At 44.9% G+C, this 25,913-nt stretch overlaps 1 protein-coding gene across 1 annotated transcript in view; it reads right to left on the reverse strand.

The window, feature by feature from the left end:
- The window catches only part of fer1l4 (fer-1 like family member 4), a gene marked incomplete at its 5' end in the record, with an annotated part of 45,706 nt that overhangs the window by 15,487 nt on the left and 4,306 nt on the right, over positions 1–25,913 (reverse strand). The window contains 26 exons of the mRNA XM_083770830.1: positions 1,944–2,117; positions 5,633–5,767; positions 6,537–6,661; positions 8,292–8,490; positions 8,745–8,897; positions 10,718–10,834; positions 11,364–11,451; positions 11,831–11,931; positions 12,761–12,893; positions 14,147–14,408; positions 14,542–14,614; positions 14,940–15,040; positions 15,503–15,578; positions 16,486–16,611; positions 16,706–16,785; positions 16,934–17,120; positions 18,520–18,700; positions 19,284–19,449; positions 20,732–20,816; positions 21,526–21,588; positions 21,846–21,977; positions 22,288–22,348; positions 22,951–23,103; positions 23,297–23,341; positions 24,835–24,932; positions 25,709–25,808. Coding sequence (XP_083626956.1) covers positions 1,944–2,117; positions 5,633–5,767; positions 6,537–6,661; positions 8,292–8,490; positions 8,745–8,897; positions 10,718–10,834; positions 11,364–11,451; positions 11,831–11,931; positions 12,761–12,893; positions 14,147–14,408; positions 14,542–14,614; positions 14,940–15,040; positions 15,503–15,578; positions 16,486–16,611; positions 16,706–16,785; positions 16,934–17,120; positions 18,520–18,700; positions 19,284–19,449; positions 20,732–20,816; positions 21,526–21,588; positions 21,846–21,977; positions 22,288–22,348; positions 22,951–23,103; positions 23,297–23,341; positions 24,835–24,932; positions 25,709–25,808 — 3,214 coding nt within the window. The remainder of the gene's footprint in view (positions 1–1,943; positions 2,118–5,632; positions 5,768–6,536; positions 6,662–8,291; positions 8,491–8,744; positions 8,898–10,717; positions 10,835–11,363; positions 11,452–11,830; positions 11,932–12,760; positions 12,894–14,146; positions 14,409–14,541; positions 14,615–14,939; positions 15,041–15,502; positions 15,579–16,485; positions 16,612–16,705; positions 16,786–16,933; positions 17,121–18,519; positions 18,701–19,283; positions 19,450–20,731; positions 20,817–21,525; positions 21,589–21,845; positions 21,978–22,287; positions 22,349–22,950; positions 23,104–23,296; positions 23,342–24,834; positions 24,933–25,708; positions 25,809–25,913) is intronic.

A 25,913-nucleotide genomic window follows, 5' to 3' on the forward strand; every position in this document is an offset into this window, starting at 1 on the left:
ACACACACACACACACACACACACACACACACACACACACACACACACATCGTTACATGCCTATGTACAAATGTACCAGTGTTGTCCAATGTAAAACTTAAATACGAGTCAAATAGGACCCTGCATCAGGCTGCATGATTAAGTGATTCCAGGCTAATATAATGAGGCTCTCAACCTTTTCTGAAAGGTCATGATGATTCACCAGGATCCTGGATCGCTTGATTCTAGGTTTACCATAATAATTGATATAGGCTTAAATATTTTGTAAATCTCGATGGGAAAAATGAATGGCCAATTCTTCAGTGGAACCACGCCAACTGCTATGCCCTATATCAGGGGTACTCAACTGGCGGACCGCGGTCCACGACCGGACCGCAGACCACCTCTCTGTGGACCCTACGCAAATTATTTAAAACTAGAAAAAGTGCCCTTCTGGGCACAGGTCTCCACCAGGTTATCCACAGATCCGTGCAGTTAGAGGTAAAAACACTTTTCGGCCAGTTATAGCGCCACCTTGAGGCTGAGTTGAAATTGTTCATGTGGCATTTTGTCCTGGGCCTAGTGGGAATGTGGGTGCACAATTTCATGGAAATCACGCGATGTGTTCATGATTTGCAGCATTTTGTTTGAAACTGATCACTCCTGTGAACTTTGGAAGCCAATCTTAACCAATCAGGATGGAGTCTGAGAAATCTGAAAGACCGGTTTGGTTGAATGGCTCTAGAGAGACTGTGTACCAATTTGCGTGATGTTTGGACAAAATCTGTAGGTGTACTGTGCAAAAACTTGTTTTGCACAAAGCGGCCTCCTGGTGGCGCTATAACAGGCCGTTCTGGAAAGTTTGGGGCAGAGGTTCATCGTTGGCATCCAGGGAGTGTGTGTGCAAAATTTGGCATCGACCGGGTTGTTTTGCACAAAGCGGCCTCCTGGTGGCGCTATAACAGGCCGTTGTGGAAAGTTTGGGGCAGAGGTTCATGGTTGGCATCCAGGGAGTGTGTGTGCAAAATTTGGCATCGACCGGGTTAACGGTGGCCGAGATTAGCTGTTCACGGACACACGGACGGACGGACACACAAACGGACGGACGGAGTGCAAAACATACTCTCCCCACATGCCTTCGGCCTGGTGGAGACAAAAAAGAAATCTCTCCTAAGCTCAGGCCAGGCCAGCCACAGTCAATTTCAATTCAATTCAGGCAGTGTTGCTGCAGCACAACTACATTGTGTGTCTTATGTTAATGGAGGGAAGAAGTTAATAATATAAATAACATCAGATGGTACATTTCTCATGTGAAATTGCTGCAAAGGCCCCCAAAATGTCCCCCAAGGGCCCCCAAAATTCTGGCACGCGCTATGTGCGTGCGCATTGTGGCCTGCCAGGGCGTATAACTCCCGGCCTGATTTGGAGTTGTTTAAGCTTGGCTTGACCATACTAAACGGGCATAGAGCCCCGCTCTCCGATCGACGCCGCGCATGGGACCGGACCTCGGTCTTATTCAAAAAAATATTTGTGGACCTTCATCATTTCTAGTTGAGGACCCCTGCCCTATATACTATAGGGCCTATAGTGTCACAGTCCCGCCCCCTTTCATGGCACGGAAGAGAATTTCCCATTAATTTATCCCATAGATGTTTCAGAAAGTATTTATCTAAAGACCTTTAAGCCTCAGACAAAGCCAACTCGGCTGCTGACAAATAATGGCAATAAACAAAAAAGAATTGGGCCGAACGAAGAGTTTTCTTCTTTCTAATTATGTGTTCGGCTCAAGATACTGTGTTTATTGCCATGATTTGTTGGCTTTGTCTGAGGCTTAAAGGTATTTAAATAAATACATTCTGAAACGTCTATGGGAAAAAGAATTATGGGAAATTATCTTCCGGGCCATGAAAGGGGGCGGGACTGCGATGCTCTATATCACTCAGACACACTGATCGACCAATCACCTCTCCGAATCCAGAGTAGTCCAGCTCTATCAGTTCGAAGGCAGCCAATAGCTCGCCTGCTGCGGACTTCCCTCTGCTGATGTCATAGAAGCGTAGGCGGGGCTTCTGGTAGAGTTCCTCCACAAACTTAAACTCTGGTTCACAAAACGCTCTGCCAAGAGGCTCTGGACTACCCTGCACGCACGCACGCACGCACGCACGCACGCACGCACGCACGCACGCACGCACGCAGGCAGGCAGGCAGGCAGGCAGGCACACACACACACACACACACACACACAGTTATAAAGTGGTGTATATACATCTCAAAGATTTTCAAGTCAAGGACCCCCACATTATTATGATTTCACCGTGGACCTCCAGATGAAGATATTTTGTGCCAGACATACCTGTATGTGTAGATCGGCAATTTTTTATAATAAAAAGAAAGAAAAAAACTTCCAGAGGGGTTTTTCACTTTGTTACGTTTTCAACCCCAGATAACGCCATTTCTAAACGGAAAGCACATCTGATATTTCATTTTGCCGTCTTCTCTAGTAAACAGGGCCCAATCAAAATGTGACGGAGGAACATTTCATCCTCTCCGGTGTTGCGGGTACAGCGGCACAAGGAGGGTGACATAATGGACCTCTGCAGTGTAGTGACTGGCAGAACAATACAGCTGTTACCACGCCAATGGGACGTTACCATGCTATCATAGTGTTACCACGCCAATGGGACGTTACCATGCTATCGTAGTGTTACCACGCTAATGGGTCGTTACCATGCTATCATAGTGTTACCACGCCAATGGGACGTTACCATGCTATCATAGTGTTACCACGCCAATGGGACGTTACCATGCTATCATAGTGTTACCACGCCAATGGGACGTTACCATGCTATCGTAGTGTTACCACGCTAATGGGTCGTTACCATGCTAGCATAGTGTTACCACGCCAATGGGACGTTACCATGCTATCGTAGTGTTACCACGCTAATGGGACGTTACCATGCTATCATAGTGTTACCACGCTAATGGGACGTTACCATGCTATCGTAGTGTTACCACGCTAATGGGACGTTACCATGCTATCATAGTGTTACCACGCCAATGGGACGTTACCATGCTATCGTAGTGTTACCACGCTAATGGGACGTTACCATGCTATCATAGTGTTACCACGCTAATGGGACGTTACCATGCTATCATAGTGTTACCACGCTAATGGGACGTTACCATGCTATCATAGTGTTACCACGCTAATGGGACGTTACCATGCTATCATAGTGTTACCACGCTAATGGGACGTTACCATGCTATCATAGTTTTACCACGCTAATGGGACGTTACCATGCTATCATAGTGTTACCACGCTAATGGGTCGTTACCATGCTATCATAGTGTTACCACGCTAATGGGTCGTTACCATGCTATCATAGTGTTACCACGCTAATGGGTCGTTACCATGCTATCATAGTGTTACCACGCCAATGGGACGTTACCATGCTATCATAGTGTTACCACGCCAATGGGACGTTACCATGCTATCATAGTGTTACCACGCTAATGGGACGTTACCATGCTATCATAGTGTTACCACGCTAATGGGACGTTACCATGCTATCATAGTGTTACCACGCTAATGGGACGTTACCATGCTATCATAGTGTTACCACGCTAATGGGTCGTTACCATGCTATCATAGTGTTACCACGCCAATGGGACGTTACCATGCTATCATAGTGTTACCACGCCAATGGGACGTTACCATGCTATCATAGTGTTACCACGCTAATGGGTCGTTACCATGCTATCATAGTGTTACCACGCTAATGGGACGTTACCATGCTATCATAGTGTTACCACGCCAATGGGACGTTACCATGCTATCATAGTGTTACCACGCTAATGGGTCGTTACCATGCTATCATAGTGTTACCACGCTAATGGGTCGTTACCATGCTATCATAGTGTTACCACGCCAATGGGACGTTACCATGCTATCATAGTGTTACCACGCTAATGGGACGTTACCATGCTATCATAGTGTTACCACGCTAATGGGACGTTACCATGCTATCATAGTGTTACCACGCTAATGGGACGTTACCATGCTATCATAGTGTTACCACGCTAATGGGACGTTACCATGCTATCATAGTGTTACCACGCTAATGGGACGTTACCATGCTATCGTAGTGTTACCACGCTAATGGGACGTTACCATGCTAGCATAGTGTTACCACGCCAATGGGACGTTACCATGCTATCGTAGTGTTACCACGCTAATGGGACGTTACCATGCTATCATAGTGTTACCACGCTAATGGGACGTTACCATGCTATCATAGTGTTACCACGCTAATGGGACGCTACCATGCTATCATAGTGTTACCACGCTAATGGGACGTTACCATGCTATCATAGTGTTACCACGCTAATGGGACGTTACCATGCTATCATAGTTTTACCACGCTAATGGGACGTTACCATGCTATCATAGTGTTACCACGCTAATGGGTCGTTACCATGCTATCATAGTGTTACCACGCTAATGGGTCGTTACCATGCTATCATAGTGTTACCACGCTAATGGGTCGTTACCATGCTATCATAGTGTTACCACGCCAATGGGACGTTACCATGCTATCATAGTGTTACCACGCCAATGGGACGTTACCATGCTATCATAGTGTTACCACGCTAATGGGACGTTACCATGCTATCATAGTGTTACCACGCTAATGGGACGTTACCATGCTATCATAGTGTTACCACGCTAATGGGACGTTACCATGCTATCATAGTGTTACCACGCTAATGGGTCGTTACCATGCTATCATAGTGTTACCACGCCAATGGGACGTTACCATGCTATCATAGTGTTACCACGCCAATGGGACGTTACCATGCTATCATAGTGTTACCACGCTAATGGGTCGTTACCATGCTATCATAGTGTTACCACGCTAATGGGACGTTACCATGCTATCATAGTGTTACCACGCCAATGGGACGTTACCATGCTATCATAGTGTTACCACGCTAATGGGTCGTTACCATGCTATCATAGTGTTACCACGCTAATGGGTCGTTACCATGCTATCATAGTGTTACCACGCCAATGGGACGTTACCATGCTATCATAGTGTTACCACGCTAATGGGACGTTACCATGCTATCATAGTGTTACCACGCTAATGGGACGTTACCATGCTATCATAGTGTTACCACGCCAATGGGACGTTACCATGCTATCATAGTGTTACCACGCCAATGGGACGTTACCATGCTATCATAGTGTTACCACGCTAATGGGACGTTACCATGCTATCATAGTGTTACCACGCTAATGGGACGTTACCATGCTATCATAGTGTTACCACGCTAATGGGACGTTACCATGCTATCATAGTGTTACCACGCCAATGGGACGTTACCATGCTATCATAGTGTTACCACGCTAATGGGACGTTACCATGCTATCATAGTGTTACCACGCTAATGGGTCGTTACCATGCTATCATAGTGTTACCACGCTAATGGGACGTTACCATGCTATCATAGTGTTACCACGCTAATGGGACGTTACCATGCTATCGTAGTGTTACCACGCTAATGGGACGTTACCATGCTATCATAGTGTTACCACGCTAATGGGACGTTACCATGCTATCATAGTGTTACCACGCTAATGGGACGTTACCATGCTATCGTAGTCGTAGATGCTGACAATGACAAGGGGCGGGTCTTCTCTAAGCTCCTCCTTCTTCCCCTCCAGTAGAATTCTGTCAAACAGCAAGCACTCACACCAGGCCGGAGACAGTGTCTCGTTAAGCACCTAAGCAACAGAAACATACAAATGATGTATAATATACGTACAGTATAGTATACTGACGTGTAGTCAATGTGTTAAAGGAGTAGCAACTACTAACGGCTAGATTGTCTCATGCACGAATGATCTGCACACACATGTGAATGAGCTCCGGCTGAACAATACAGGCATGGTCAGGCAGAAGTAGTATAAAACGTTTTGTTTCTTTTTCTATTGCTATATTTGTAACTCCCCTTCATTTGAAATGAAGGTGAGTTACAGCCATCCAAACAAAGTATCCAAACTTACAAACACTCAAGTACAGAAGCTCGAAGAATCTACTTACAATATTCAAATAAATGTACTTTGTTACTATACATAAGTTATAAAAATATAACACATAACATACAACATAACACATAATAGCATATTTTAGATCAGAGGCTCTCAAACTCTTTTAGCTCAGGTCACCCCTCTAAGCAACTTTTTCATCCAAGGTAGCCCTTTAGCACCTTTACATTTATGTCATATTACGGTACGGAAAATATGTAAATCTCTGAGATACAGTATGTCACGAGGACAACTTGGGAGAATATCGGTTTCCAATTATAGGACAGACAAAAAAATAACGTTATACTTGAGGTTTAACCTCTTGAATCTCATCATCCCATATTCTGCGGGGACCATTCCCATTTAGTGTACAGATACAGACGTACAGACGTACAGAGACTTGGTGCATTTACAGTTAGTGTTAACTCATGAATACACTTAAAAACACTCATGATAGCATTCGTACCCGTGTGACCTGGCACTGCGTGGAGAAGAGCACTTTGGCGAAAGGGTCTGACAGGCCGTTGTCGTCAGCAGCCATGAGGCTCCGCCCCTGGTACAGATGACACCGCAGCTGGAAGTATCTGCTGTCTGCACACAGGACAGTACATACATTTAACTAGGACTAGGACAGTACATTTAACTATAGGGCTGTCTGCACACAGGACAGTACATACATTTAACTAGGACTAGGACAGTACATTTAACTATAGGGCTGTCTGCACACAGGACAGTACATACATTTAACTAGGACTAGGACAGTACATTTAACTATAGGGCTGTCTGCACACAGGACAGTACATACAGTACATTTAACTAGGGCTAGGACAGTACATTTAACTATAGGGCTGTCTGCACACAGGACAGTACATACATTTAACTAGGACTAGGACAGTACATTTAACTATAGGGCTGTCTGCACACAGGACAGTACATACATTTAACTAGGACTAGGACAGTACATTTAACTATAGGGCTGTCTGCACACAGGACAGTACATACAGTACATTTAACTAGGGCTAGGACAGTACATTTAACTATAGGGCTGTCTGCACACAGGACAGTACATACATTTAACTAGGACTAGGACAGTACATTTAACTATAGGGCTGTCTGCACACAGGACAGTACATACATTTAACTAGGACTAGGACAGTACATTTAACTATAGGGCTGTCTGCACACAGGGCAGTACATTTAACTATAGGGCTGTCTGCACACAGGGCAGTACATTTAACTATAGAGCTGTCTGCACACAGGGCAGTACATTTAACTATAGGGCTGTCTGCACACAGGGCAGTACATTTAACTATAGGGCTGTCAAACCATTCAAAATTGTAATCTGATTAATCATAGCATCATGAAATAATCATGATTAATCACCACTCGTAATGCCTAAAATATTATGCCATTTTCTTTATATAATTTTGCGGGAACGGAAAGATAAATGATTCTCTCTCTCGCACTCTCTCTTTGTCTATCTCACTGTCATGTACATAATTACCACTAGATTCTTGGAACCGGACAAAAAACTGGCTTGTTAAGCAGAACCATATTAATTTGGGGCGGCATAGCTGAATGGTCAGAGATGATTTTCCCTTGATTTGCCATTGTTTATATCGAACGAAATATGAGAAGTAGGCTATATTTTGTTCCATTTCTGAAACAACTTTTTGGGGTTCTAAACCAATGCATATTCGGTGGAAACACTCTGAACTGGTTCAAATTTAGGTGGGAAAAAAGAACAGAACATTTTCCACCCTGGTGTAAAAGTGTCCGCAGTAGAAACTCACCGTGGCAGGAGAGGTGGTTGGGGGTCTTCTAGAAACTCACCCAGGAGAGGTGGTTGGGGGTCTTCTAGAAACTCACCCTGGCAGGAGAGGTGGTTGGGGGTCTTCTAGAAACTCACCCAGGAGAGGTGGTTGGGGGTCTTCTAGAAACTCACCCAGGAGAGGTGGTTGGGGGTCTTCTAGAAACTCACCCTGGCAGGAGAGGTGGTTGGGGGTCTTCTAGAGACTCACCCTGGCAGGAGAGGTGGTTGGGGGTCTTCTAGAAACTCACCCTGGCAGGAGAGGTGGTTGGGGGTCTTCTAGAAACTCACCCTGGCAGGAGAGGTGGTTGGGGGTCTTCTAGAAACTCACCCTGGCAGGAGAGGTGGTTGGGGGTCTTCTAGAGACTCACCCTGGCAGGAGAGGTGGTTGGGGGTCTTCTAGAAACTCACCCTGGCAGGAGAGGTGGTTGGGGGTCTTCTTCCTCCCCGCGGCCTGCAGGGCTCTGGCTCCCTCCTCATCCTCTTCCTCGTAGAGGGGCAGGAAGTCCTCTGGCAGGGAGGTGACCGCCTCCTTGCTGTACTTGGTCAGACCCAACCACAGATACACCTCCAGCTTGGCGAAGATCTGCCCTACGGGTCCTCCTGGGGACTGCAACACACAATCACATTCCACTTGACCATTCATTGTCACACTCTAGTCATGATTTTGGACAGCACATTTTGATTTAGTTTAGTCTTTGGAACAAAAAATGATTCAGTTTTAGTATATATTTAGTATATTTTGGCGGGCCTTCATGGCATCGTGATTTTACACTTGGTTGAATGCTGAAAATAGCCGATCTGTGTGTGTGTGTGTGTGTGTGTGTGTGTGTGTGTGCGTGTGTGTGTGTGTGTGTGTGTTACCTTCATGTAGAGGGTAGTGACTTTCCCACAGTCCCGCCCCCTCTGCTCCTCGACCAATGAGAATAGGATGGAGTGGGCGGGGATCCTGATGTAAGCCAATCGTTTTGCTCCGCTCATTAGCCATAGAAAAACATCAGGGATGGTACTCTGAGGCTGTTGGTGACACCATTATTATTTATTATCCATTATTACATATATTTTTTTAATTCATGATTATTACATAATTTTGCATATTCGTAATAATCGTTTCCACGTTTTCAACAGTGGAAATAAATAGCCAATCTACAATGCGAGCTTGTTGATGTTTTTATTATTAAATATGTCAGTCATTTCTTTGAATATAAAACAATCACACCCGTGTGAAGTGAGGGGCGCCCTTATAATCATACATCATCTCATTCTGACCAATCACAATTTGCGTCCTCACTTTTCCAAATCATCGCTATGCATACACACAAACACACAAAGCTGGGCATAGGCCCTCGAAAATAACCTAATTTGTCATAATATCTGCACTCTGCAAACTTTTGTACATCTTTTTATTTGTATCTATTTTCCAATGATCAATGCCAAAACGCCAAATGCCAAAAATTAATAATAATGAATAAAGTATTTGTATGACATTTGTCTGTATCTGTATGACAACATGTCATGATCATGACAATCCTGATGATATGATGATTGTAGATTCTCATTGTTAGGTCAGAGGAATACCAGGGTTCCAAACGGACCCTTACAGGTCTGTAACTCTGACAGCATGCAAATGGCACCAAATGGACCCTTACAGGTCTGTAACTCTGAGAGTATGCAAATGGCACCAAATGGACCCTTACAGGTCTGTAACTCTGAGAGTATGCAAATGGCACCAAACGGACCCTTACAGGTCTGTAACTCTGAGAGTATGCAAATGGCACCAAATGGACCCTTACAGGTCTGTAACTCTGAGAGTATGCAAATGGCACCAAATGGACCCTTACAGGTCTGTAACTCTGAGAGTATGCAAATGGCACCAAATGGACCCTTACAGGTCTGTAACTCTGAGAGTATGCAAATGGCACCAAATGGACCCTTACAGGTCTGTAACTCTGAGAGTATGCAAATAACACCAAATGGACCCTTACAGGTCTGTAACTCTGAGAGCATGCAAATGGCACCAAACGGACCCTTACAGGTCTGTAACTCTGACAGCATGCAAATGGCACCAAACGGACCCTTACAGGTCTGTAACTCTGACAGCATGCAAATGGCACCAAACGGACCCTTACAGGTCTGTAACTCTGAGAGTATGCAAATTGCACCAAACGGACCCTTACAGGTCTGTAACTCTGAGAGTATGCAAATGGCACCAAACGGACCCTTACAGGTCTGTAACTCTGAGAGTATGCAAATGGCACCAAACGGACCCTTACAGGTCTGTAACTCTGAGAGTATGCAAATGGCACCAAACGGACCCTTACAGGTCTGTAACTCTGAGAGTATGCAAATGGCACCAAATGGACCCTTACAGGTCTGTAACTCTGAGAGTATGCAAATGGCACCAAATGGACCCTTACAGGTCTGTAACTCTGAGAGTATGCAAATGGCACCAAATGGACCCTTACAGGTCTGTAACTCTGAGAGTATGCAAATGGCACCAAATGGACCCTTACAGGTCTGTAACTCTGAGAGTATGCAAATGGCACCAAATGGACCCTTACAGGTCTGTAACTCTGAGAGTATGCAAATGGCACCAAATGGACCCTTACAGGTCTGTAACTCTGAGAGTATGCAAATGGCACCAAATGGACCCTTACAGGTCTGTAACTCTGAGAGTATGCAAATGGAACCAAATGGACCCTTACAGGTCTGTAACTCTGAGAGTATATAGATGGAACCAAATGGATATTTGGACGGTTGGATGTGTTCCCCAGACCCTATGTTAAGAAACAGAGGTGATAATGATGATGATGACGATGTTAGAATAAAATCCTGACCTCATTAGCAAGTAGGCGGAGCTTCTTGAGGATCCTCCTGGCATCGGCCAATCGTTGCTTTGCTGTCCGTCTGGTGACACGCCTCTTAGCCCTCACTGCCTGTCTGGCTACCATCACCTGGACAGACACGCACGCGCGCACGCATGCACGTACGCATGCACGCGCACACACACACACACACACACACACACACACACACACACACACACACACACACACACACACACACACACACACACACACACACACACACACACACACACACACACACACACACACACACACACACACACACACACACACACACACATACACACACACACACGCAAATTGTTGCATTACACTGACAAGTACATACTGTACAGAGCTGACAAGATGGAGTTTAAACAGAAATACCTATTACTTGTGTCTCTTGTTGTTGACTTGTTGCCAGAAATCTGGTATCTTAACTTTTCATATTTTGCTATAAATTAATGCCCTGCTTCATTGTACAAGAGTGTCTAACAAATTAGTGAAAATAGACAACCTACAAGCTTGGCTATTGTTCCTATTTTAAAATGTTATTTGTTTTTAATAATAATGAAAAAGGAATGGTTTTGGAAATACAAGGTTTAGATATACTGCATGAACAGTGTATTGTACTTACAATGTTCTTCTTGATGAAGTCCTTCCTGCATTTATCCAGGGTGTTTGGTTTGGACACTACCTTCCTGTCTGAAAGCACACTAAACTGTCTGCACATGCACATGCGCACACACACACACACACACACACACACACACACACACACACACACACACACACACACACACACACGTTTGCATGTTTGCATAATTTAAACCAATAGGTTTCAGTATTACTTCTATTATCTAATATGTACACAGTCTGTGCTTCAGTTAACACTTGAATTTATTTTCATCTAAACATTTGACCTCTTTTCTTTTTTTAAACCATTACGGAACGGAAACGGGGAATCGCTATAGGGAGTGGAAGAGATATGCAGAATGGGAGACGGGATCCAAATCGATAAAATCCCTACCCGTCCGTCCTACTAGTGATATAATGGAGGTTGTGTCCATTTCATTATTGTGACAGGTTGACAGTATGTCTTACTTGCAGGAAACAATAAGCTCCAGCAACACCTCCACCAGTCTCTCCTTCACTCTGCTCCTCGGCCTCCGCAGCATCCTGTCCACCTCCTCCAAGCCTGAGTCCTACAGAGGAGAGGAGAGGGGAGACAGACAGAGCAGAGGGGGTGGTATAGGGGGAGGAGAGGAGAGGGGAGACAGACAGAGCAGAGGGGGTGGTAGGGGGAGGAGAGGAGAGGGGAGACAGACAGAGCAGAGGGGGTGGTATAGTGGGAGGAGAGGAGAGGGGAGACAGACAGAGCAGAGGGGGTGGTAGAGGGAGGAGAGGAGAGGGGAGACAGACAGAGCAGAGGGGGTGGTATAGTGGGAGGAGAGGAGAGGGGAGACAGACAGAGCAGAGGGGGTGGTAGTGGGAGGAGAGGAGAGGGGAGACAGACAGAGCAGAGGGGGTGGTAGAGGGAGGAGAGGAGAGGGGAGACAGACAGAGCAGAGGGGGTGGTAGAGGGAGGAGAGGAGAGGGGAGACAGACAGAGCAGAGGGGGTGGTAGAGGGAGGAGAGGAGAGGGGAGGGGAGACAGAAAAGAGAGAGAAAAGAAAAGAGAGAGAGATAAAAAGGCCTTTAGCTAAGGGTTATACAGTAATCCAACCAGACGTTAACCAGACAGTAGTACAATTGTTTTGATTGCAACCTACACACAAATGTCTGCAACTGCTTTTAAACGTGTGGTCTATCACACGATATGGGAAGGTTTCTCTTTTGTATTGTTTTATCATTGATGTGAATATTGATGTGAAAATGAAATTGTACTGCAATGTATAACTTTTAGTCATGTTTTAGTCACCTGACAAAGATCATTTAATTATTTTCTTTAAGTCTTTTGGATTTCATTCAAATAAAGACGACTAAAACCAAACTTTTCTGTCAAAATTGACACTGGACCAGTGTCTGTCTTACCAGCCTGTCGGCCATCTTGTGAAGCCAGTTGGACTGGAAGTAACGGAAGCTGTCGTCCTCAAACTGACTCCACACAAACAGACAGGGCTTCTGTCTCACTGCAGGAGGCTGGAGAGGGAGACAGCTGAAAGACCTACAGACAGACAGACAGACAGACTCATATTTTTGATCAAAACGACCTGCAAATGCCTCAATGTATGAGTAGCACGGCCTGGGTGCAGCGTCCGGTAAGTACTTTGAGCTGATGGTAGGTGTTGCTGTTGCACTCCACCTCAGCAGTCCCATCTCCCAGAGGTCTGTTCTAGCGCATTGTAACGGGGAGAGACTCCCGTGCTCTGGCTGATACAGACAATAAGCCTCTCCGATCTACTTAGTAGTCAACGGTGTTGATATCGTCAATTGAAACTATGAGACAAAATGTTCGTAGACTACCTTTTTTCCACTGACGAAAACTAAAAAAGAACTAAATAAAAACTATGCTATGATGATTACATTTATTGACAATTCCGTCAACAAATAAAAAATAGAATAATATGTTAGAGAGGTTCTGGTGGAGAAGAGATCCAGTAGAACTGAAAGACAAGTCATTTTTCATGCAACTAAGTGTAAAATCAGCCATTACGACGCCATCAAGGCATGCCAAAATACATTTTTGCTGTCAAATCAACACTGTCTGCATGGCTGATACTGACAACCTCCGACCTACTTACTTACTTAGTCAGTTACCGGTCATATTCAGTAGGCTGTGGTGTCATAGAGGAGTTAGTTACCTGTCATATTCAGTAGGCTGTGGTGTAATAGAGGAGTTAGTTACCTGTCATATTCAGTAGACTGTGGTGTAATAGAGGAGTTAGTTACCTGTCATATTCAGTAGACTGTGGTGTCATAGAGGAGTTAGTTACCTGTCATATTCAGTAGGCTGTGGTGTAATAGAGGAGTTAGTCACCTGTCATATTCAGTAGACTGTGGTGTCATAGAGGAGTTAGTTACCTGTCATATTCAGTAGGCTGTGGTGTAATAGAGGAGTTAGTTACCTATCATATTCAGTAGACTGTGGTGTAATAGAGGAGTTAGTTACCTGTCATATTCAGTAGGCTGTGGTGTCATAGAGGAGTTAGTCACCTGTCATATTCAGTAGGCTGTGGTGTCATAGAGGAGTTAGTTACCTGTCATATTCAGTAGACTGTGGTGTCATAGAGGAGTTAGTTACCTGTCATATTCAGTAGGCTGTGGTGTCATAGAGGAGTTAGTCACCTGTCATATTCAGTAGGCTGTGGTGTCATAGAGGAGTTAGTTACTGGTCATATTCAGTAGACTGTGGTGTCATAGAGTTAGTTACCTTACCTGTCATATGCAGTAGGCTGTGATCATAGAGGAGTTAGTTACCTGTCATATTCAGTAGGCTGGGGTCTCATAGGGGTGGAGATGGATCTGTTTTCTGGCTCAGGGTTGATCACCTCCTCTCTCTCCAGCTCGTCCTCTGAGTCCAGCAAGCCCTGCGCCTCCTCGTTCAGCTCCTCTCTGCTCCTCCTCAGCTCCTCTCTGCTCCTGCTCAGCTCCTCTCTGCTCCTGCTCAGCTCCTCTCTGCTCCTGCTCACCTCCCTCTTACTCTTCTTACTCCCGACCTCCACTGCTTTCCCATAATTCCCTGGGAGAGAGAGACAACAGTTCAGACACCCATCAACTAGTGGCAAGTAGTCAAAGAATATAGAATAAAATACTGTAGATAGGGGTATTCAAGCTTAAACTGGATTAGACTGGTTTGACACTGCACTGCCTACCTATGGAGAGTTCAAAGGTGAGAGGTCGTGACCCTACAGAGGGCAGAAACTCCTCCTTCTGTCCCACAAAGCCCTGGAAGACATGAAACACACTGTCTTCTTAAACATGATGTAGTCTACTGGAAGACATGAAACACACTGTGTTCTTAAACATGATGTACTGTAGACCAGATCAAAATGTATGTAAATATCATCAAGGCCTGCCAAAATACATTTGTGTCGACAAAGTTGACTAAAACTAGATTACAGTGAAAACCTTTCAGATGACTACAACCAAATGAAAATGTATTCAAAAGACTATGACTAATCTAAATGAAAATGAACGCTGCGTGAAACACACTGTTCTAAAACATAGAACACAGACCAGATGATGATGAAGATGATGCTGATGTTCTCACCTCAGGAAGGGGGTGTATTTCCTCTGTCTCCACGGTAACAGACTCTGGTACCTCAGGACTTACGTCTTCTTCCTCTACAGCACTGCTGGTGGCCTGAGACGCTGCCGTGGCAACCACACATAAACAAAAGCACGTGATTCATATCAAAAACACATTCTTTTCATGAAGACATAATTATTATGAAGGGGCATCTGTAGGAGGCTGGCTGTCAGTCAGTCTGTGTACAAATACAATGAGTTTTTTACATTTTTGAGTGGTGCAACCACTCCTATAGACAGTCTGTCTGTCTGTCTGTCTGTGTGAGCACAAAATAGTGTTTGGTTGGTTTTCACAACCAAGTGTCACTGTTGCGCAGCCTAACACACACACAACGGTATATATTATGATGATTTGGGGTGTTACAGTACAGTACAGTACAGTACAGTACAGTACAGTACAGTACAGTACAGTACAGTACAGTACAGTACAGTACAGTACAGTACAGTACAGTACAGTACAGTACAGTACAGTACAGTACAGTACAGTGGAATATGGACTATAACAGTAACAGTGTGTAGACTGACCTTCCTGTTTGTCCTGCTGCTTTGCCTTGCTGCTCCTCTTGCCCTTCAAGCCAAACTTCCCCAGAGCCCCTTTAACCTGCAGCACACCACAGAGCCCCTTTAACCTGCAGCACACCACAGAGCCCCTTTAACCCATTCTGACCTGAGATCAGATTCATACGAGGTTTCCGCCGGACAAACACTGGGTCTGATGAACCCATTCTGACCTGAGATCAGATTCTAAAAATGTCAGTCGCTCTTCGATTTTTCAAAAAATAGCAGACCTACAAGCTCGTATCGCGCCACTCGGTGGCGCGATATGAGCTTGTAGATCTGCTATTTTTAAATAGCTAAAGCATAACATGATGCCAACACCAAAATGGGTGCCCGGTCAGAATAGGTTAACCTGCAGCACACCACAGTAACTATAACTATAACTATAACTTTAACCTGCAGCACACCACAGTAACTATACCTTAAGTATATTTTTGGAGTATTTGGGTTTTCTATATGCAAACAGCTGACCTTTACGGGTGACAGTCTCAGTCTATTGGTTGTCCCCAGGGGGAGAATTAATCTATCATTCCCCCTGTTGCTGAACCACAATCTCCAGGTGAAGTGGATTAGAGTGGTTGTCCGTATAATAGCATCAAGCTTCCTCTGCTACACGCACATTTATCACCTCCCCCACCTGTCCAGGGTAGTCCTCACAATGGAGCTTGCTTTCCTGACAAGCATGTTGAGGTCCCCGGTGGCATTAATGTAACCCAAACCCCCCCCCCAACATGTGATCGCAGTCTAGGACGTGTAGCACGTTGTCCAGGGTGTTTTAGGGAAGGGAGAAGAGTCTATAGTACGTGTGGAGCATTGTCCAGGGTGTTTTAGGGAATGGAGAAGAGTCTAGGACGGATTGAATGGACAAAATGTTTTTTGTATCTCATAGTCTATAGAGAACAAAAGAAAAATAGATAAAAAAGGGTTCATGTCAAAATGTTTCAACCAACCTTGGCCAGAGGGGCGGAGCTTGACTCTGCCGAGACGGCAGAGGGGGAGGAGTAAACCTCCACACTGAGAGCCAATAGGATTCGACCCCGATAGAAGATCCCATCCCCTAGTCCCTCATTCAGAGCCTGAGGAGGAGAGGAGAGGTGTTGATTAAAGGGTTGTAACTTGTAGAGGTGGTTATAGTGTAGTAATATTAGTAGTTAGGAGTAGTTTGTTAACCTGATGTACGTCTCCTAGTGTGGAGTTCTTTGGTGAACCGTAGAGATTGACCCAACAAGGTCCAAAAGTCGGATTAAAACCTGGATAAAAAGACAGACAGACAGACAGACAGACAGACAGACAGACAGACAGACAGACAGAGGTCATGCATTAACCCGATGAAGTCGATGGTTTATAATCTAGTATCATCTCAACACTAGTCACGACCTTTGACCTGTGGGACCGTACCATTCCTGGTGGGGTCGGAGATCTGCTGTAGGTCCAGGAAGTGCGTCGCCACGGCGACGTCTCCAAGGTGGGCGTCATCTCGGATCTGCAGTCTGATTCGTCGAGCCAGAGGCGGGAAGGGCTCTATGAAGGAGATCTGCTCGTTCCACACCGGGGTGTTGGTGGAGTTGGCCACCGATGTCTCCCCCTGATTACACACACACACACACACACACACACACACACACACACACACACACACACACACACACACACACACACACACACACACACACACACACACACACACACTTGTGAGGACATCAACATGTTCATGATAGTTATGTACACAAAATGTACAATGTACAATGAATGTCTGTCTTCTAATAGAACGTATATGGTCATAGGAGTCGGATCTTTGGCTCTAGTCTGGACAACCAGATCTCAATATATGCCTCTATATGGCCGTATCGGTCAGACACCTATCCGTCACGGTTTGCAGGTGTTGCAAAGTGCAGGAAACTCAAACAAAGGCAGGACAAGAAGATCACATAAACTTGACTTTACTTGGGAAATGACATGTAGGATAACAGAAGCACATACACTGAACATAAAACCTGACACTAAGTTAAGATCCAGCACTGAACAAACACAAGGCAGAGTTTTTAAATAGTCACTGGAGCTCATCACCCAACCTGGCTCAGCTGGTCCCCACAGGTGATGGCACTCAGGGCAATCAGAGTCAGAGGAGCAGGACTTGGGAGAGACAGAGGAAAACCATGGACAAACGGAGGGGCTCAGGACGTGACCATGACACTATCTGACCCCCATGACGCCCAGTATGTCTATCCCTCGGGTCGTCATGCATGGGTGATGTCGGACGGATGGACGGTTCTCGGATATGAGTCCAGACGGACGGAAAGACGTACGTTTCATGTACTGTACAGTGACAATGGACAGTGTACAATGTCCATAGACATTGAATCACACAGCTATGGCTACACTTACTTACAAAGTAGTAGATCTGTTCTTTATAGGTTTGAGAGCTTTCCATGGTACGCACGCACACTTTCTGTCACACAAATACAGTTCATGAAACCAATGCTGTCAGTTTCAGACAATGCATACACATTGACTGTTAATCTTTCCAGCCCTGCCCAGTGAGTGAGTGAGTGAGTGAGTGAGATCGCTACATCCCCAAGCAACTCAACCCTGTGTTTGGAGAGTGTCTGTGTGTCTGTGTGTCTGTGTGTGTGTGTGTGTGTGTGTGTGTGTGTCCAGTCTTTCGTCCAGCCCAGTAGATAAACAGAGGCAGGTATACTGTACTTCCCATTACCACCTGAAAGTGTCATGGCAACGGCCTACAATACAAAACATATGACAATAACACTCAGTATGACATCATAACTTACGTGTCATGTACACTTGACATGATGGAGACAGGGTTTTAGCGTACAGTACGTCAGGAGTGAGGAACGGTGTACGGGTACTGTACGTCTGTGTAATTATAGTCTCCTCAAGCTCCAGTAAATTTCATACATACATACAAATCTTCTCTTGTGCGTGCGTGTGTGTGTGCGTGCGTGCGTGCGTGCGTGCGTGTGTACCTGTTGTCCAGAGAAGGAGACGTGCACATAGGGGTCTATGAATACTGTCCTGTCCATCACTTTGGACAGACTGGCCATAAGTCCCGCCCCCATGGTGGGCAGTCCCTCCGCCCGGTACACTCGAACCCTGAAGCGAGCCCACGGCCTCTCCACTGGCATGCCTTTGGGAAGGAGCAGGTTCCTGGAGGAGGACATCCAAAGAAAAGACTCTGTTACAAGTACAGTAGAAGGCTTGTATAAAAAAATACTGTTGAGTAGAACATGAGTAAAAGTACAAAAGTATTGGCATCAGAATAATATACTACGCACATGCACACACGCACACGCACGCACGCACGCACGCACGCACGCACGCACGCACGCACGCACGCACGCACGCACGCACGCACACACACACACACACACACACACACACACACACACACACACACACACACTTTTGTATAGCATTTGTATAGCTCTTTTCCAAGCGCTCAAAGCGCTTTACAATGGTTCATTCATTCATTCATTCATTGAGAGGTGAAGCGGAAAACATGTGCAATATAGTCAGTGAGGAAGATTGTTTCTAATTTCTAATCAATGCAAGAACTGGGCAATATTTACTGTCAAATGTGGAGTTGGCATGTTGCCACGGCATGGTAACTATAGCAACTGAAACCTCTACCAAAGTGTAGAGGTTTGGCATGTTGTCACGGCATGGTAACTATAGCAACTGAAACCTCTACCAAAGTGTAGAGGTTCCAGGTGGGCAGTGGCATACTGACTTCTCTATGTCCTGATTGGCTGACGAGGCGGCCGGTGGTAGACTGGGCATGCTCAGTGCGTCTCCCTTCATGAGCACACTGAGGTTGGCCTTCACGTAACCTTTGACCCCTGACCTGGTGTCTGCAGGGTCACTAAGAGGCGCCCAGCGCTGGTAGAACCTGTGATCTTCAAATATACACAATCAGCATCATTAATATCATCATCATCGTGTTGATTTTTACAGCAAAGTTTGATTTAGCTTAGGCATAGTCTTAAAATGTAATTAATTCGTTTTAGTCATATTTTAGTCATCCGAAATAAAGGTTTAGTCCAGTTTTAAATCTACAATTGATTTAGTTGACAAAGATGTATTTTGGTGGGCCTCTTCATTTTTTACACTTGGTTGCATGCTGAAAATAGCTAATCTACAAGCTACTGTACCAACATGTTTCGGTCTCGTTGCCACTGCTTGAATCAACCTCGTGTATGTTGAAGTTCAAACCCACCTGGTTGGCATTAGACTGTAGCCAGGTCTATCTTAAAGGTAAACCCACCTGGTTGGCTGTAGACTGTAGCCAGGTCTATCTTAAAGGTAAACCCACCTGGTTGGCTGTAGACTGTAGCCAGGTCTATCTTAAAGGTAAACCCACCTGGTTGGCATTAGACTGTAGCCAGGTCTATCTTAAAGGTAAACCCACCTGGTTGGCTGTAGACTGTAGCCAGGTCTATCTTAAAGGTAAACCCACCTGGTTGGCTGTAGACTGTAGCCAGGTCTATCTTAAAGGTAAACCCACCTGGTTGGCATTAGACTGTAGCCAGGTCTATCTTAAAGGTAAACCCACCTGGTTGGCTGTAGACTGTAGCCAGGTCTATCTTAAAGGTAAACCCACCTGGTTGGCTGTAGACTGTAGCCAGGTCTATCTTAAAGGTAAACCCACCTGGTTGGCTGTAGACTGTAGCCAGGTCTATCTTAAAGGTAAACCCACCTGGTTGGCTGTAGACTGTAGCCAGGTCTATCGTAAAGGTAAACCCACCTGGTTGGCTGTAGACTGTAGCCAGGTCTATCTTAAAGGTAAACCCACCTGGTTGGCTGTAGACTGTAGCCAGGTCTATCTTAAAGGTAAACCCACCTGGTTGGCTGTAGACTGTAGCCAGGTCTATCTTAAAGGTAAACCCACCTGGTTGGCTGTAGACTGTAGCCAGGTCTATCTTAAAGGTAAACCCACCTGGTTGGCTGTAGACTGTAGCCAGGTCTATCTTAAAGGTAAACCCACCTGGTTGGCTGTAGACTGTAGCCAGGTCTATCTTAAAGGTAAACCCACCTGGTTGGCTGTAGACTGTAGCCAGGTCTATCTTAAAGGTAAACCCACCTGGTTGGCTGTAGACTGTAGCCAGGTCTATCTTAAAAAGGTAAACCCACCTGGTTGGCTGTAGACTGTAGCCAGGTCTATCTTAAAGGTAAACCCACCTGGTTGGCTGTAGACTGTAGCCAGGTCTATCTTAAAGGTTCCTATGTGAGTCATCAGGAAGGCCAGCGTACGCCTATGGACCACCTAGGAGGAAGTGACATCACAGTCACATTTCACGCATTGCACATTACACGCTTTCCACCAAAATGAAATAAAGTAAATCTCTTTAAAATGATTCCTCCACCGGCCTTAAACATGGTAGATTAGTAGTGAAGGACATTGGGATCTGTGCGTCTGCACACTGACTTCGCTCCTCATGTGAATAAGAAAAAGCTCAAAACAACCTCTACTAGCGGTGGTCTAAAGGTTAGGGGAGTGGTTCTCAACCTGTGGGTCGGGACCCCCAGGTGGGTCCCCACATGATTTTGGATCATTCCCGAGATGACAGTAAAAGTGACAAATACCTAAGAAATTAAATCAAAACAGACCAATACTGCATCAAAAGTAATATTTGACAAATAAGCTAAGAAAGAGGCAAAAATGGTATTGTAAGAGTATCTGCGTGCCGGTTGTGGTGGGCCGGTCTGCACTATATTTTTGACCCAGTCCAGCCCAGATCAAGGCACTAAACCCCCTGCTCCAATGGAGCTGCTCAGTGGACAACAGTATAAGTTGTAGTCAGCTCCATGTGCGTGTGACAGACAGTGAGTCTGAGTAAACTAATGAGTTAGGCGGTAAAATAGCATGCATAAAAAACCGAAACCGACAGATATTACATTTTCATGCTATTATCTGCCCATACTATGTGGAGGCCGATAATATGGGACGTCCCTAATCACATGTACTCACTCACCTTTATCTCAATGACTTTATCAAAGAGAACATCTGCAGGCTCCTGAAACTCAAACAAGAAGTTCTAGAGAGATGAGGAGAAGAGGTGTTAGTACAGCTCCTGTACTCTCCATATTCTACTGAATTCTGATGGGCCTATAGCACATTTATTCTAATTTCACAGTACAATATTCATCATGCTATTTAAAATAAATTATGTTCCAAATGTTCGCATATTATGTCATGCTCAGAATAAAGGATGCTACTGTATGGTTTTGTGCCACTAAATCTTGGTGTGTCTCTTGGCCATCACAGGCCCACGATAATAGTATTGTAGCCTACCTCGTTGTAAAAGGGACAGTTGGTAGATTTCTGTGTGGCAGTGTTTTTCTTCTGGCCTTCGATCCTGACGAACACAGCTGGGTTTATGTTCACTCCTATTAGACGCTGGGCCTCCAAGATGTTCACATTCACCTGGACACACACACACACACACACACACACACACACACACACGCACGTGCGTGCGTGCGTGCGTGCATGCGTGCGCACGCAATGCATAACGCACAGCATTGAGCATTCCAATAGTTACAAGTCCTAATAAACAGTGAATGAGAGATGATATTAATATAATACAGATGCATAGAACCATATTAGTATAGTATTACAATCCCACTATGAGTAGGCCTATACCACTAACCATACTTATATTAGCCTACTTCTCCTGCTATTAGTATTACTAGGCTACTACAACTATTACAATGAGTACTCAGAGTAAACCCACCTGGAAGCTCTGCACTCTGGGAGTTGCTGCCGCAGCGTTTTTGGAGAGAGGCCTGCACCTACTACACACACACACACACACACACACACACACACACACACACACACACACACACACACACACACACACACACACACACACACACACACACACACACACACACACACAGGTTGACAACTACACATAGCTAGATTAGCTAATGTTCTGGAGTCTGGACACTTTATTTTATATTCTGTAGATATCCATAGACATTCTACACAGAAATACCGCACTACATGTTTGTTTATGTTGTTTGATCTGGTCTGTAGAATTATATTAGTTGCTATGCTCATTAATTTCTGTGTTGTCACTTGTTGTTGTATCCTCCTGACTCACCTGCCAGTGAGGAGCCCCTACTGGGAGGATTTAGAGCCTCTGTCCTACTCCTCCCATAGGAATGAATGTAGTGACAAACTACACACTCCTTCACCCTCCTTCGTTCGTAACTATAGACGCTCGACAAAGCTGGAGGCACCATGGTGGATGTGTGTGTGTGTGTGTGTGTGTGTGTGTGTGTGTGTGTGTTTGTGTCTGCGTGCGTGCGTGTGTGCGTGCGTGCGTTCGTGTGTGACAGACAGACAGATAGACAGACAGACAGACAGACAGACAGACAGACAGACAGACCTGAGTAGAGGAGTAAAGGTGATGTTGGAAGCTTCCAAATCAGTGAGGTCATCATCATCGTCATCATCGTCTTCGTCGTCGTCCTGGTCTCCGGTTCGAACCAGACTCCTGCCCAGCCGACGAGCCTCTCTGTCCAACTGCACCTGACCCACACTGGCACGCAGACAGGCAGGTTTTTTGTAGATTATGGTCCCATTCATTAAAACATGATAAAGTAGAGTATGTGCAACTTCTAGGGCTTCTACTGGTTCTAGTGACTGAAGACCTGCCCCTGTGTGTGTGTGTGTGTGTGTGTGTGTGTGTGTGTGTGTGTGTGTGCGCGCGCGCGTTTGTGTTAAAGTCTCACCTTTCAGGGTCCTCAAATGCATCATTTCTGATGACCAGACCGAACCTGAAATACAGGGAGGGAGAGACAGAGTTTATTATCACTTTGATTATTTTTACTTTGCTCTTAGATAAAGGTGCATGTAAGGCATGTAAACTATTCAATACATTGTGTTACCAATATGTCATATTTATTAACGGAAGGGACAGTCTGATGGCAGTATCTTGGGCGCGCCTTACCCATCTGAACTTATTTGCCATATTTTACTATCTTGAAATACATTTGATACTATTTCAACTAGCCGATCTACGATGCTCATGTTGTGAGCTTGTAGATTGTCTATTTGAACTATTTTAAAATGTTTTTCAAAATAGTAAAAAATGCCAAACAACTTTAGGGATAAGTGGTAAGTGGTGGCACAATGTTTTTAGCCCGATACATGCTACAAAAATAGTCCATTCGATCTCCGTGCTTTTTAAAGGAGTAGTTCACCCAAACAAATACTTACGAAGCCCACGGAGCCTTCAATTTATGCAGATGGTTTAGTCTGTCTATCTATCTATCTATCTATCTATCTATCTATCTATCTATCTATCTATCTATCTATCTATCTATCTATCTATCTATCTATCTATCTATCTATCTATCTATCTATCGTGCATGATTGTGACCGGGCACTCAGGTGGTGCAGTGGTATAGTCCCTGCCCACCACTGTGGAGGTTGTGGGTTCGAATCCACCGCGGTGCCTCCGGCTTTATCGAGCCTCTATAATATATGAACCCAATTGGCCTGTGGGCGGGGAGGAGGGTGATGTTTGTCACAGCATTCATTCCTATGGGAGGAGTAGGAGAGAGGCTCTACATCCTCCCAGTAGGGGCTCCTCACTGGCAGGTGAGTCAGGAGGATACAACAGCAGTGACACCACAGAAATGTGTGTGGGAAGGGATTAATTGGCATAACGACTAATATTGGGGAGAAAAAGGGGTAAAAACACAAAACAAATCTACAGACGAGATCAGAGTATTTGTAAACTAACATGTAGTGAATATTTCCGGATAGAATGTCCATGGATACAGTATATAAACAATATGTGTCCAGAACATTAGCTACTGTATGTCTAGTCTGTCAACCTGTGGATATTTAGAACATCCTGTCCACCGTCTTTGTGTCTAAGGCCCCATTTACACTGGCAGACACATCTAACCAATCAGATCTGTGCCACATCCAGGTTGAAATCCGACTGGTTTAAATGAGTCCAACATGTCACATGACTCATTTAAACAAATCAGATTCCAATCTGGATGTGGCTCAGATCTGATTCAGGCTGCATTCGGCTGCTAGTGTAAATGGGGCCAAAGTGTCCCTGAGCAAGACGCCCAGACTGCATGTGAGAATGGGTACCGTTATAGGATCAGCATCAGCTCATGGGTGAACATGACAACTGAACTTTCCCCTCAGGACTAACAAAGGAATCCCTCCCTCTCCATGAACGACAGTTTCACAGAGCTAATTGCATGTTGTGTACCGTACTGTGTATATATAATAATGGTAATCTTACTCCTGGTCGTATTCGTCTTGCCTCAGAAATTCGTTTACATCCCAGGCTCCAGCTGCTCCTAGAACGGGATGATAACGGATGTCTAACTCCACATAGATCTGCAATGAAACAACATTACATTAAACTTAAAGGATGTCTAACTCCACATAGATCTGCAATGAAACAACATTACATTAAAGGATGTCTAACTCCACATAGATCTGCAATGAAACATTGCATTTAATTACATTAAAGGTACATTCATGTTCCTTGATTTCTATTTGTCGTTTTTCTTTAAGGTTTTATGACCTCAATTACCCCCAAACACCCTGATCTCAGTGGACTTTCTGTGGTCTGGGATTTTCTCTGTGTGTTCTGAAGCCTTTTGAGCTGCAATGAAGAAATAACAATTTGCCACCAGCTCACCACAATTGGGATTTTCCCCCGTCAATCATTGCCTCTATAGTCCCCAATAAATCTTCATTGCTTGACGACCATGATGATGAGTAGTATGTACCAATTTGCGTAAGTTTAAAAAAATCTAATGTGTCTTGAAGAAAATGATCTTGGTGGAGCTGGGCAGTGGGCATGATCCAATGAGTTATAATTTATAGGCCATTCAAATGCTTCTGTAACATGCTAAACCATTCCCTATATGTGTCAATGTTGTTTGCATCAGCAGGTTGTGATTTGAATTGTGTTGGGTGTTTGCTGCCTTGTCACTTAATGTCATTAACATTACGGCTACAGAAGCTGACAGTCAATTGTACATGAATCTGTTACATAATGAGATGAGTGTGTGTGTGTGTGTGTGTGTGTGTGTGTGTGTGTGTGTGTGTGTGTGTGTGTGTGTGTGTGTGTGTGTGTGTGTGTGTGTGTGTGTGTGTGTACTCACGTCAGTCAGGCTGTAGTTGGCATCGGATAGTGGTTCCCGTAGCAACAGCCTCCCAGATGTTACAACGTGTTGGAGACTCACCACTAACTTACCCAGAAGTCTAACACACACACACACACACACACACACACACACACACACACACACACACACACGCACATGCACACACACACACACACACACACACACACACACACGATTACAC

This window comes from Protomyctophum parallelum (genome assembly GCF_964188405.1).
Source record: "Protomyctophum parallelum genome assembly, chromosome: 8".
NCBI classification, from domain to species: domain Eukaryota; kingdom Metazoa; phylum Chordata; class Actinopteri; order Myctophiformes; family Myctophidae; genus Protomyctophum; species Protomyctophum parallelum.